The sequence below is a fragment of the Pteronotus mesoamericanus genome, unplaced genomic scaffold, assembly GCF_021234165.1.
Source record: "Pteronotus mesoamericanus isolate MK-2021 breed Mesoamerican mustached bat unplaced genomic scaffold, CSHL_Meso_final contig_90, whole genome shotgun sequence".
Taxonomy (NCBI): Eukaryota; Metazoa; Chordata; class Mammalia; order Chiroptera; family Mormoopidae; genus Pteronotus; species Pteronotus mesoamericanus.
This window is the reverse complement of record NW_026555277.1, coordinates 10,658,133-10,670,609: the sequence shown is the minus strand read 5'-3', so window position 1 is coordinate 10,670,609 and position 12,477 is coordinate 10,658,133. Positions and strand designations below refer to the sequence as shown.

The window sequence follows — 12,477 nt, the reverse complement described above, 5'->3', positions numbered from 1 at the left end:
CGAAATTATTGAAGAGTAACTAAAATAAAGGAAAATATAAAATACGAATTTCTGAATCTTGTGCTGAAGGAGTTGGAAGGCGGAACTTGGATTAGGGTACCTGGTGAAGCCAACGGAGAGCCAACTTAGGCTGAGCAAGGGGAGGAGAGGACCTGGGTCAGCGGAGCAGGGCGGGGGTGCTCCAGTTCTGGAGTCACTGGGTGACAGCAGGACACGGGCTTCTCGGAACCCCCAAAAGCTGAGAGAAACCACAAGCAGCTTTGTCAGGCAAAGGCTCCCCTACAGAAGGGTGGAGCGCCGGTTTCTGGGGGGCTTGTGCGATGGAGAGCCCATTGCCTGTCCATCTTGATTCACTTCTCAGAGCATCCTTATGTAACTCAGGTCCATATTAGGGCCCGTTGAGATTTTGAGGCGTCCTCTTTCTATACAAGAGAAAGAGTCAGTTTTGGGTTGGTTTGTTTTTTGTTTGTTTGTTTGTTTGTTTGTTTTGCTGTATATAATTCCTTTAAGTGGGTGGGGGGAGTAACTTTTGTTCTAAAATTAAAAACATTAACATGTGAAGGCCTGACTCAGTGAATGCTTTAGTATTCTAAGAATATTCAAGTATAAATTACTTGTATAAAGTTGGTTGGCATTTTTGACAACTGGACTTCAAGACTGTTTTTGCCATTTGTAGGGAGGAGAGAGCAGACCAGCTGATGTGGAAAGCTTGCAAAAACAGGTTACTATGGTGAAAGATAGAAAGTTCTAATGCTTGGCAGATTTACCTCAGATGGTTTCTGTTTATCTTCAGTAAGTGTTTGTTGGATTAATGAATACATGAAAGCCATGAACATGGGCATTGTTATCTTTCAGAGCTATTAAGAACTGGCAACTTTGATTTTTACAACTTACCGACATTGTTTTCTTTTGTGAGGGAGAGTTTTTAATATGGCTTATCTATATAAAGTATCATTACTAGTGCATTTAAACATTGAGTTCACTCTTTATAAAACAAATATTTATTGAGTACTAACAACATGCCATATGTTAAAGGTAATATAAGCTCACTACTTGAAAGGATCCCTACAGAGAAATGAGAGGAGAGATATAAAACAAATAGTTACAACAGTGCTGGGTACAAAACTGCGACTAAGAGGAAAGAGAGTTTCTTGCAAGTGAGTGAGTTCAGGAAGGCTTCACTGAAGTAAAAGGGAGGCATGATGTGACAAGGACGTGCCGGGGAAGAGAAATAGCACATGAGGAAGAGTGATGTATTTGGCGATCCACAAATAGTTCCGTCAGGTTGGAGAACTGGCTCTATGGGAAAATGATGGAAAAAGTGACAGGGAATGTAAACAGCATTTGGACTTCCTTGTGTAGGCAGTGGGCAATCACAGAAGGATTTCGTCAGTAGGTGGGTGACATGAGGTTTAGAAAATAAGTCTGGTGGGTAGCTGAGGAGATGGACAGGAGACCAGTTAGGAAACCGGCAGGGGTCCACACGAAGGCCTGAATTAAATCAGTGACAGAGGGAATGGAGAGGGGGAAATGTAGAAGGTAGAGTAAATAGGATTTAAGGAATTAGAGGATGGTTGATAAGAAATAAACAGGAATTGAAGATAACAGGATCCTCCAAGCTTGGATGAGTGGAAGGATGGTATCAGTCACTGTTAATTATGATAAAACAGAGATTTTCAACTGGTATGCTGTAAGAATTTTGAAAACATGCAATATCTGACTATTTAGTAAGGGGCACTGACCTCTTTTCCCTTAGACTGTCAAATAAAAAAAATGACATCAGCCAACACAACAATAGCCATTCAATGTGAATGGATCAAAATTATGCCTGTTTTATTTGTCAGATCAAAAATCTATTTTGTTTGTGCTGCAGAATTTTAGTAATTGGTTTATGTGTGCCGTGAGGTGAGAAACATTGAAAATCGCAGTGATATGGCATATAGAATGAACAGACAGAAAAGGTAATTCGTAAGTTTTTGCAGGTGTTAAATTTGTGATGTGTTGGCTATAAACAGTCAGTGGGAAGTTGGAAATTGGGGTACAGAGCCTAGGAGAGCTTTCAGGACCAAATGGATTTGAGAGTCCTCCTCATTGAGGTAGAAAAAGAAGTGAGATCACCTGGGAGAGTGTGCGGCCTGAGAAGAAAAAGTCCTGAACAACATGAACATGTTCATGGAAGAGCTGTTAAAAAAAAAAAATTCCAGCCTCCTCACCGCCCCCTGCCCCCCCTAAAAAAAGTTCAGAGAAGTGGAAAGCACTAGGCGAAATGGGTACCTGAGGGGACACAGGAAGAGGAGAGTGCCCAGCAGGAAAAAGGCAGGCAGACGCTCTGCGCCTTGTTGAGTCCAGGAGGCGTGGCAAAGGGCCTTGGGGTTGTGTGGTTAAGTCTGTGATGATTTTGAAGGTCCAGCGTCAGCAGAGTAATAGGGAGTGAGCCAGGTTTCAGTGCTGGAGAAGGGAGCTTTCCTGATGAAAGAGAAGGGGGAGAGAGGGCCTAGTCAGCTGTAGGAGGACGCGGGACTCTGGAAGACTTTCTTTTCCTTTTTAAATGAAATATTTGTAACCAGGGTAAATGAGCTGGGGGGCGGGGTCAGAAGGAGACAGAGATTAATAATCAATGTTAGCAAGAGGTTAATTTAATTCTAATTTTGGAAAGAAGTGCTGAAAGTACGTCTTTTGTCAAGTGTACAGTTAAAACCGCCATTAAATAATTGATACGGTGTTGCTAAAATCAACATATTGGTAACCTCTGAACTAACCATGTAGTCTGCAGGTTTTTTCTATTCTTTTTTTCAAAGTGTAAAACTCACATCGAGGAATCACAGTTGCTTAAGAGAGAAATAAGCAGATTGAGGACTGATCTAAGGTTTCTCAGCTACTAAAAAGTATCACTTTCTCAGCCACATTTTTAAAAAATGAATTGGGATTTTTTTGATTGAATGAATTTTATAAGTATCCCACTGATCTTTATCTAAAATGTGACCTTTAAGAAAATGAGAGGTTGATGCCTTAGAACATTTCTTGTAGGTCCTTTATTACTGACTTGTGGAAGATGACACTACTTGAAAGACTTGCCTAGATTTTCATACTGAAAATCTGGATTGCTCTTCATTAGGGAGCCTGAATAAGGTATTTTTCCATTGCTGCTTCTAATTCTTTTCCAAAAATGTCAATTGAATATAATGAATAGAATCTTCCAGAGTGTGAAAGGTAATCTGCTGTGTTGGGTGTTTGATCACTGCTTACATCTTTAAGGGCTTTCCTCGCTGTTTTAGGTATTTTAATGACCTGAGGCAGAGCACTGTGAATTAGGAATTATGCACAAGGAGGTTGGGGGTGAATTCACAGGGTTTGGGATCATTTTGGTGTTCTTTTGCTTCTCACTAAGTAGGCCTAAGGTTATCGATGGTAAAGGGAATGGAGAAGGAAGACTTGTGGTTGGTGTATTGAAACAAGGAGCAGCACTTGAAATTTCAAGAGGAAATTGGTGTTTAATTTCTACTTCAGGGTTTTCCGACTGTAGGACATCAGCTCTTGGTTGGTATTTACTATTTAAGCCGATGTATCTTTTATTTCTTAGAACGGAGACTTCTAGCTTACGTGTAAGAAAATAGTTCATGGTGTGGTATAAATCATATGCCTTATGGCAGGAAATTGTATTTTGAAATTGCAGGAGCTATTCGGCTCCCTGTTTTTTCTCCGGAATTACTAATGTACAAGTTGTTTAAAGGTGGAAATAGTACCAGGCTTGTTTGCCATCCTCATCTTGGAATTGATACTCTAGCAATCAAAAGAAAACATCAATGAATTGATAGCTTGATTTTTTTCTGTTTCTGTCTTACTGGTGTCCCGTCCTTTTGCTTACCTTTTTATACTCTTTTTAGAGTACTTACCTTTCTGGGCAGATACCAGTACTGCCAAGGCCTAGCTTAGTGAATTGAAAGCTGTACAGATGATTGAGTGGAAGTGGCTTGCTGGCCAGGTTTCCACTCGTGTGAGCAACGGAAAACCTTCCCTGGCCACGATCATGGCCCCATTCTTGTTATTCCTTCGATCAGTATCTGCTGGGTGTTTGCTATGTGCCAGGCACTATTTTTGGTACTCGGAATTCAGCAATAAACAAGACAAACAAGCTCTCTACCTTCAAAGGGGAAGGTTAGATAATCAGTAAACTAAAAAATTGATAAGATAATTTTAGTTAATGGTAAATTCTGTCAGAAATGTAAAACAAGGTTCGTGACAAAGAATGACTGTGTAGTAGGATAGTGGCAGAGCCTCTCTGAGGAAGTGATAATTGAGTGAAGAACAGAATGATTAAAAAAAAAAAAAAAAAAGGCCAGCGTTGTCGAGAGCTACAGGAAGACAGAAGAGGCAGAGGGAGCTTTGAGCACAAGACCCCAAGTCTGGAACGGGCTTGACATAAGAGGGAAACAGGAACAGCACAGTCTAGAGGGGTTGCTGCAAGGAGGAGGGTGGCAGGTGACACGGAGCTGTGCAGGGGCAACCTTGTGTAGGACTTGAGGACAGTAAGGAGCTTGCTTTAAGGGGACTTTAGTTAGCTGCGGTAGGACAGCGGAAATGGATGCAGGCAGGCCAGTTAGAAAGTGACCGCGATGGCCCGCACGAGAGGTGACGGGGCCTGGTCAGGAGTGGTGGGAGTGGAGGCAGACAGAAGTGAAGAGGCGGGTGCGGAATAGTCCGGACTCAGCTCTCTGTGGAGCTTGGGACAGACCCGTGCTCTCGGCTCTGCCATAGTTTTTTTCCTGGGACTCAATGAGCCCGAGCAGCTCCCTGTCAGCCACGTGCTTCGTCTGCCACACGCTGTTTTCTAAGATTAAGCAAGGGAGAAAGCACAGTGTGAGAAGGGAGCTGAAAGGATTATAATTTAAAAAAGTTATAATCCCACATTGTCAGAGATCTTTGGAAATAATGTGTTTTAGGGGACTTCGTATATTCTCCAAGTAATTCCAGTGTCAGCCTCTTTTTACAAGATGGGGTTCTTTTCCAGGAGGCCTTAGGCTGACAGTGCTGCTGGGCTAGGGTCTCTTTTACAGCTGGTTTTAGACATTGTGCCTGTCCTGCTAACCAAGGTGGCTCTGGGCCCACTCTCTGTTCTCTTCTGAACATGGTAGGGATGACACAGCCCTCCCAAACCGAAGGTGGAGGATCCCTCACCGGAAAGTACAACAAAGCCGTATCTGGTGTCTACGTCCGCATTTTAAAATCCTTACACTTTTTCCACAGTGTCTGCTGCACAGAGCATTACATCCCCAGGAGCATCTGCCCCCAATTCAGCAGCATATTCTGAATATGCTGGATCCCCCCTCTGAGGTGACAGCTAAATGTCAGGTTCCTCTCTCTGAAATAAAGACCCTATTCCCTCTGACTGAAGCCGTCAAGAGGAAGAATCAACTGACTGCTCAGGACATTTTCCAGGACAAGTAAGTGTTCGATGTGGTTGCGTTTGACATTGGACTGCATGAGACTGGCGCTGGTCGTAGACGGGGATCCGAAGCTAAGGGTGGCTTGTGGGTTTGTGGGATCACAATGGTGGGAGGAAGAAACCTTTCGATGTTTGACTCTTGCATTGAAAATACTGCTTTCTCCTATCTGTCTGTTGTAGGTCTATTTTATTCTTGCCGTTCACCTGGAATGTAGAGTTACCCTCTGGGCTGCTCCCTTTTTGGTCAGCATCAGATTTTCAGTGAATTATATAAACAAGAAGACCAAACAGTTTTTGAATACCTAAGATGAAATTCTACCATTTTTTAAAGTAGGCTGCTGGGGATGAGAGGGGCAAAGTTCATAGTTTTTCGGTTGGAATGTTAGGTGTCAAGAGAATATCAGGGAGACTTTGGGAGGCAAAGCCGGGGGAAGGAAACCTGGCCCTGTGCTAGTGAGGTGCTTGCCTCTGCCGCCAGCGAGGTGTCTGTATTTTTAAGGATAGCAACAGGGTTGTCATATAGTCCTCAAGTCAACCTTTCAGGTAACCATTGCTGTCCCCCCACCCCCGGCTGCCGCGCCCCCACCCCTGTCAAATTCATTTCTGTGTCTGTATCAGTTTCCATTCAAAACAAAACAAAAACAAACCATAAGAAATTGTTTTTGATTATTCAGAATCATTTGGGTTTATAACATTGATTTTTACCAGATTTTGATTTGGTTATTGGTGACTTTCCCCCTCAAATCATAATGATCTGTTCATTTCCTAAGAGTGTATTCTGAGATCCAGGTTTAGACCGCATTTTTTTCCTTTGATTCCCTTCCCACAGTTGTATCTTTAGTGACCAAGATTATCATTTGTAATACCCCATTGGAGGAGAAGTGAGTAATTTTTGGAAACCTTCACAGGGTTCTATAAATTGTTAATTTAATGAGTTATCTTCCAAATTGAAGAGAAAGCTTTATGCTTTCTGTGACTTTTTAGAGGTGAATACCTCCAGCTTTGTTAGAACTGAAAAAGAAAAACATCATAGGATTGATAGATTCTACCATGTGCATTGCTAACACATTCTGGAGAGCTTTTGTTTCTCTTTAGTCTGTCATGTCTTCTTCTACACAGGACGGCTGCCACTGAAAACCCGCTTTCTCTCTGCCGTCCTCATCTGCCTATATCCCTCTGGATTAGTGTTTTAGAACAGTTTAATAAAATGTTGAGTCCTTTTCTCTCCCTGGCAGTGTGCTCACTGCAGTCATCTGGCTATTTTCTGTCTGTATTAAAGCTCCAGTTCAGGATCTTATTACCTTCTGCTGTTGTGGGAGAGAAAGGGGTCATTTCCCCTTCTCCCGTTGATTAAAGTGTAAATGAGCTGGTTAAAACCACACAGAAGCTGTTGTTCTTTGATTTGATCCCTGCTGTGATTACACCTGCAGCTCTGATCCCACCAGTCACTCTTTCTGGAAGCTTGCGCATGCTGGCCTCTTGTTCTTTGGTCCCATCGAGGTCAAACCTAGATGGCCAAGTTGCCTGCCAGGGCCTGAGAACCATCTCACTCACACAGACCTACTCACGCTCCCGTTCTCTGCCCTTTCTTTAGAAATCTGAGTGTTTAAGAATTGCAGAAATGACTCATGCAACAAATATATATTGAGTACTTTATTTAAGAAGAGGGATTCAGTCCCTTCTACAAGGTTCTTAAAACCCTTAATTTTTATGGTAGAGCGCCAATCCCACTTTAGAGGTGGTCTCCCTAAAGGGGCGGGGGGAGTACATGCTTACAGCTACTTATATTTTTGTGTATATTCAGCATCTCTATATGCAGGGTGTTTCCAGTGTAGGGGTGAGGGACAGAAATTGGGGAGCAAGCAAATGTCTGTTCAGTAAGTGTCAGGGGCCAAGACAAAGAGCCCTGAGCTAGGAGTCACCAGTTACCATTCCAACTTTGAACTCTTTCTCTGATTTTGCATAAATAATTTTACCTTTACAAGAGTTTCTTCATCTAAAAAGAGCTTCATCTCAAGAGATATTGTAACAATGAAATCAGAGATATCAAAGCATTTCGAATTATTTGGAGGGAAGGCAATAGTCAAAATGCAAAGGAATATTAGTATTGTAATTAATACAAATATTGAACATTTGAGAAGATCCATTTCTGCTGAATGAACCTTTTGGAACCCTAGTGTTAGAAGTGATAGCTTTCATTTCAAGAGGTTAAGAGCACCATTCTGACATTGTAGTTCAAAAATGTGCTAAATATTACCCTTATCATATAAAAACACGGCTTCCCTTAATGTTACTTGAAATGAAAATTTCATCTCTTAGGGAACTTGCATGAGAAGTAGGACATCTGAGGTCTAATCCTACTTGTGTAACTAACTCATGTGTGAACTTGATTTATTTTTGTCTCTGTGCAGATAGTCTAAACTTCTCTACTTTTTCAAGTCCCCTTAGATGCTCCATCACTTCCTTTGAGCAGCCAGCCTCACCTGGTTACTGGTTAAAACATCAGACTTCAAGACAGACAGTGTGAGCTGGTCCCCTTGCTCCTCAGGGTGACCTTAGGCGCAAGTTGCTTATCCTTGATAAACCTCAGTTTTCTCACAAGTAGAGATAGTAGGAATATCTGTCTCAAAATGTTGTTGTGAGGGTTATTTGGGCAATATATGCTATTCCCTGTTGTATTCCTAGAACCAGCACAATACCTAACACAGAGTATGCATGCTGTGCTCTTGAGAAAATGATTTACAAAATCCTGGTCATGTCCCTGGCACACTTGCGATGACCACGGCTGTGATGATGCTAATTCTATAGAGAAAACAGAGGCCAGGAGGTGGGAACTCCTTGGGTTTTTGTCCATCTTATGTAAAAACACATCTGTATTGCTTCTCCCTTTATTTCCTTCTCACCTGTCTCAGTGGGAGAGGGTACCTCATCCTGTCCCAAGTTAATCCTTTCACCTATGGCCTGAGATGCCATCTTCTCTCTCCTCTGCTACCTTAGCCCAACACTAAGTTCTCCCCTCTTTCTGTATTTTCAGCTTCTCCCTCTGTACCAGCTCCTTTCCCTCCACACATTAACATATCATTTCTTTCCTCTACACCAAAATAAAACAGTCCTCTCACTTCCTCCCTCTCTTACTACTTATCATCTTCTTTCGGGGGCCGGGCTAATTGGAAGACTAGTCAACATTGCTTCTTTACCCAGGACTGACTGTCTCAGGCCCTGCCCCCACTACTTCTCCGACTGGTCTTCTAGAAGACACCGCCTGCTTAAATTCACTTCATCTTGGCAGCCCTTTTCTTTCTTGACCTCTTTGTAGCACTTGACATTGTCCATTATTCTTTGCCTCTTGAAACTCATATATCTTCCTTAACTTCAGCTTCTGCAGGTTTTTCTGTCTAAACATTTGACAGCTCCCGCTCAGCCTCCTCTGGGGTCCTTTTCTTTCCCTACAAACCTTAAGCATTGATGTTCTGTAGGACTTTTCTTAGACACAGCTGACATTTATTGGATGCAGGTATGTGCTGAGTGCCTTGCTTTACACGTATTACCTTTTTGGATCCTTCTGGCCATCCTGTGAAGTAGGTTCTTTTATTCACCTCATCAAACCTCAAAGCTCAGGACACTCAGAGAAGGTAAGAAACTTGCCCAGGTTCACAGCTGGTTACACATTGGGGTGAGCAGTCTGACCAGAGCCTGCACTCTCAACCGTCGTGCCCTGTTGCCTTAGCAACGCGTGTTCTAAGACCTTTGATTATTTCACAGGCAAGTCTTCAAATAACTACGAAGTACCTGTCCATCCTGACATATTTTCATCCTGTCCCCTGGATAGCTTAAGTGTCTGTCGTGACTTCAAGTTTAATATGTCCAGAAACAGCTTCGTCGTCCTCTTTCTCTGTCCACGCTCCTTTGAAACCCCTTTCTGTGCTGCTCTTCTCTCTTATCTCAGTGAATGACGCCTAATTTCCAGGCGATCATCGCTTTTCTACTTTCCATAATTGAGCTGGTTCCCCAAGATGTATTAGATTTACCTCAAATCCACTCCTTTCACTTCAGCTTAGTATAGTGGCTAATAGCATTGATTTTGGAATCAGATAAATTTGGATCAAATCCAAGCGTTTCCCTTTAGTAGTGGTTAAAGTTGGCAAGATGCCCGTCATAACAAATAGCTGCCTTTCAGGAGGCTGTATAGCAGAGTGGCTAACAAGAGTTCAGAATTGGCTGTGGACCCCTTACTAACCATGCCCCAGACCAGGTCAGGCCCTTTTGAACCTTGTTTTGCTCGTTTGTAAAAGAACAGTAATAACTAACTCACAGGGTTGTTGTGAAGTTTAACTGAGATATTTTAAATATGCTTAACGTAGTGACTAGCACATGGTAAGCATTAAAAAAAAAAAAGGCTAACTCTTGTTATCATCACCCACTGCCATTGCTTTTATCTAGACCTCAGTTTAGCCTGCTTTCCTGAGATAACTCCTTAAGTGATTTCCCTCATTGCAATCTTATCCCTTCCAGCCCATTCTTCGTTCTGCTACCTGAGTCGTTTTTTTTTAAGAAACAAATTTTTTTAAGAAACAAATCTGGTCGCGTTATTCCCTTGCTAGCATTCTTTAGTGTAACAGTTCTCAGTCTCTCTCTCTCTCTCTTTCTGTCTCTGTCAGTCTGTATATGTATGTCTGTGTGAGATGGACCCTTCTGATAATCTGACCAAAAAACAAAACCAAACCATGAACCCTCTCCCCAGGAAAATACCATAACATACTAACTTTTGCATACATTTTCTCGACATCATCCTTGGACTCCTGATTAAAAAACCTTTATTTTGATTGCTTTCCATTACCGTCAGCTTAAGATCAAACTCTATTACACAAAGGAGAAAACTCAGATAAGCAGAAAGAAGAGAAGTACTTATCCGTAATCCAGCTGCTTAGAGAATCAGCTTCTTTCCTCACAGTTTCTATGTCTGTAATTTAGATATTTTCTTTCCTTATCTCTTGCTACCCAACATGCACCTCATGCCCCAGATACAGCTACCTGCTATCCTCTCACAGGGATATGCTGCTGGACTCAATGTTTTGTTAATTGTCTGTTCATATATTTATCTTTTTTATTTCGCCGGACTTCTTAAAGGTGTTGATTGGGCCTTAATTTTTGTATATTTATGTAGCCCAGTACAGTAGCTGACACATAGTGTTAGGTAAATGTTTGGCTAAATAAGTGAATTACAAAATTTATACATGTTTATGAAAGGAAAGGAGAATGAACAGCAAATTACCTATGGTCCTGATGCCCACGTGCAGCAGCTCTCAACATTTGTACGTCTGCCGTGGTCTCACATGGATTATTTCCAGAGCTCGACTCCGTCACAGATAATGTCGGGATGAGAGTCATTGCCCTTTCCCACTTCACATAGACAGTATGAGTTTAATAGATGTAGATTCCTAATGCTGTTAAATGATTTAATCTTGAGAATATTAATCATATTAAATTTTCACTACTTTCTGCTTATTTCTGGGCCTGTCTTTACCTGCCCAGGTCTAGAGAATTGGTATATACACCTTCTTATCCTTCTTTCCCTAGAATCTTATCTTGGAAGATTTAAGAAATTCTCTACATCATTCAACCTTGTATTCTCACAGAACTTAGCATAGTGCTTTGCATGTTTAATGGTTCTTAATACCACAATATAAGTTCATTTGTATTTTTGAAAAAGAATGGGTAAGTAGTTGATATACTCATGGTATTTTTTATCATAGTGTTTTTCTAAGGAGCAAACTGAAGATCAGAGAGAGTAGTAGCTTACTCGACTCTAAACTCTAGGTAAACTCAACTTAATATAAAATAAATATTTTTAAGAAGGTGTAAGATCCCAGAGCTAGGAACTGGCAAAACTGAGACTAGAATCCAGCTCTTATGTCTCCAAATCATCATTAGCAGCATGTTACCTATCTCATGGGAACAACTGGCAAGGTTTAACTGAAATGGCTGCATTTTTTTTTAATAGACTCAGATTCTGACAGAATTTCACGCTTCCTCGGGTTTATGCATTTTTCCTTTATTTTTGCCATCAAGGCTTTGTATGCTTATTTTTCATTCTGTTTGAAGGAAAGAACCCAGGATGACTCACCCTTTTGATGTTTCCTTGTCCCCATCCTTCTGTCTTCTCCTTTTCTTTGCTTCTCAAAGGGAAAAAGGCAGGTGGTGAATGGGAAAGATGTCAAGTAATAAAACTTTTAATTCATGTTTTTGTAAGGCTCTGTGATTGCTTTAGTCCTTCATCTAGCTGTAAGAGGAGATTCATTATTGAAATATCATTGAATAAGCCAGCTTATGCCTTATTATTCTTTGCTTTATTTTTAGAATAACCTCTTCTTTATGCCTCATTGTCTGAAGGTTGGGCTTTTGAACAAAAACACATCACATTTAGAAATACTAGATCTTAGTAATTTCCCTTCTCATTCAGCCATTTCTTGACAGCTGCTTTTGCCCCAGATTGATTATTTGTCTGGGAGAAAAATCTTCATCTCTCTATGTTCAGTAGCTTAAGGGAGATTGTGGGCAGAGCCTTTGGATTTGATTTTCTTCTCCTTTTGCAAATAACTTGACCTTCTCGTGACTTCAAGACAGGCTATTAAAGCCAGGATGATACTTGAAGCAAGATGTTTGATACACTTCCTTGGAGGCATTGTTCCCTTACCACACAGATGCTGCTGGACTTTGTTAGCATATTGCCCAGAACAGAATTAGGTTTATGAAAGAACAAATAAAAAGCTTTCTTTTGAAAGTGGTTTTTTTAATAGTTTGACTTCTCTAAGAGCAAGCTCTTGCATATTTAATTAAGGATTGCCTAGTAGGTTTTGAAGCTGTAAGTGGAGGCTTCAGATGTCTCACATACATGATGGAGAAGATGGGTTTTTAGGCACAACAGGCTTCTGTGTATGTGGGAAGCTAATGGCTATCAATTCTGAGACAGAAGCCAGCAAATAATACCAGAAGGGTAAGGGGTTTCTTACTGAAACGTTCAGCTTCCATGACCT

General features: G+C 41.3%; 1 protein-coding gene across 1 annotated transcript in view; it reads left to right on the top strand.

Annotated features, from left to right (window-relative positions):
- XRCC5 (X-ray repair cross complementing 5) overlaps positions 1-12,477 on the top strand; it is a 91,953-nt gene that overhangs the window by 37,304 nt on the left and 42,172 nt on the right. Inside the window, exon 14 of the mRNA XM_054585680.1 lies at positions 5,245-5,441. Coding sequence (XP_054441655.1) covers positions 5,245-5,441 — 197 coding nt within the window. The remainder of the gene's footprint in view (positions 1-5,244; positions 5,442-12,477) is intronic.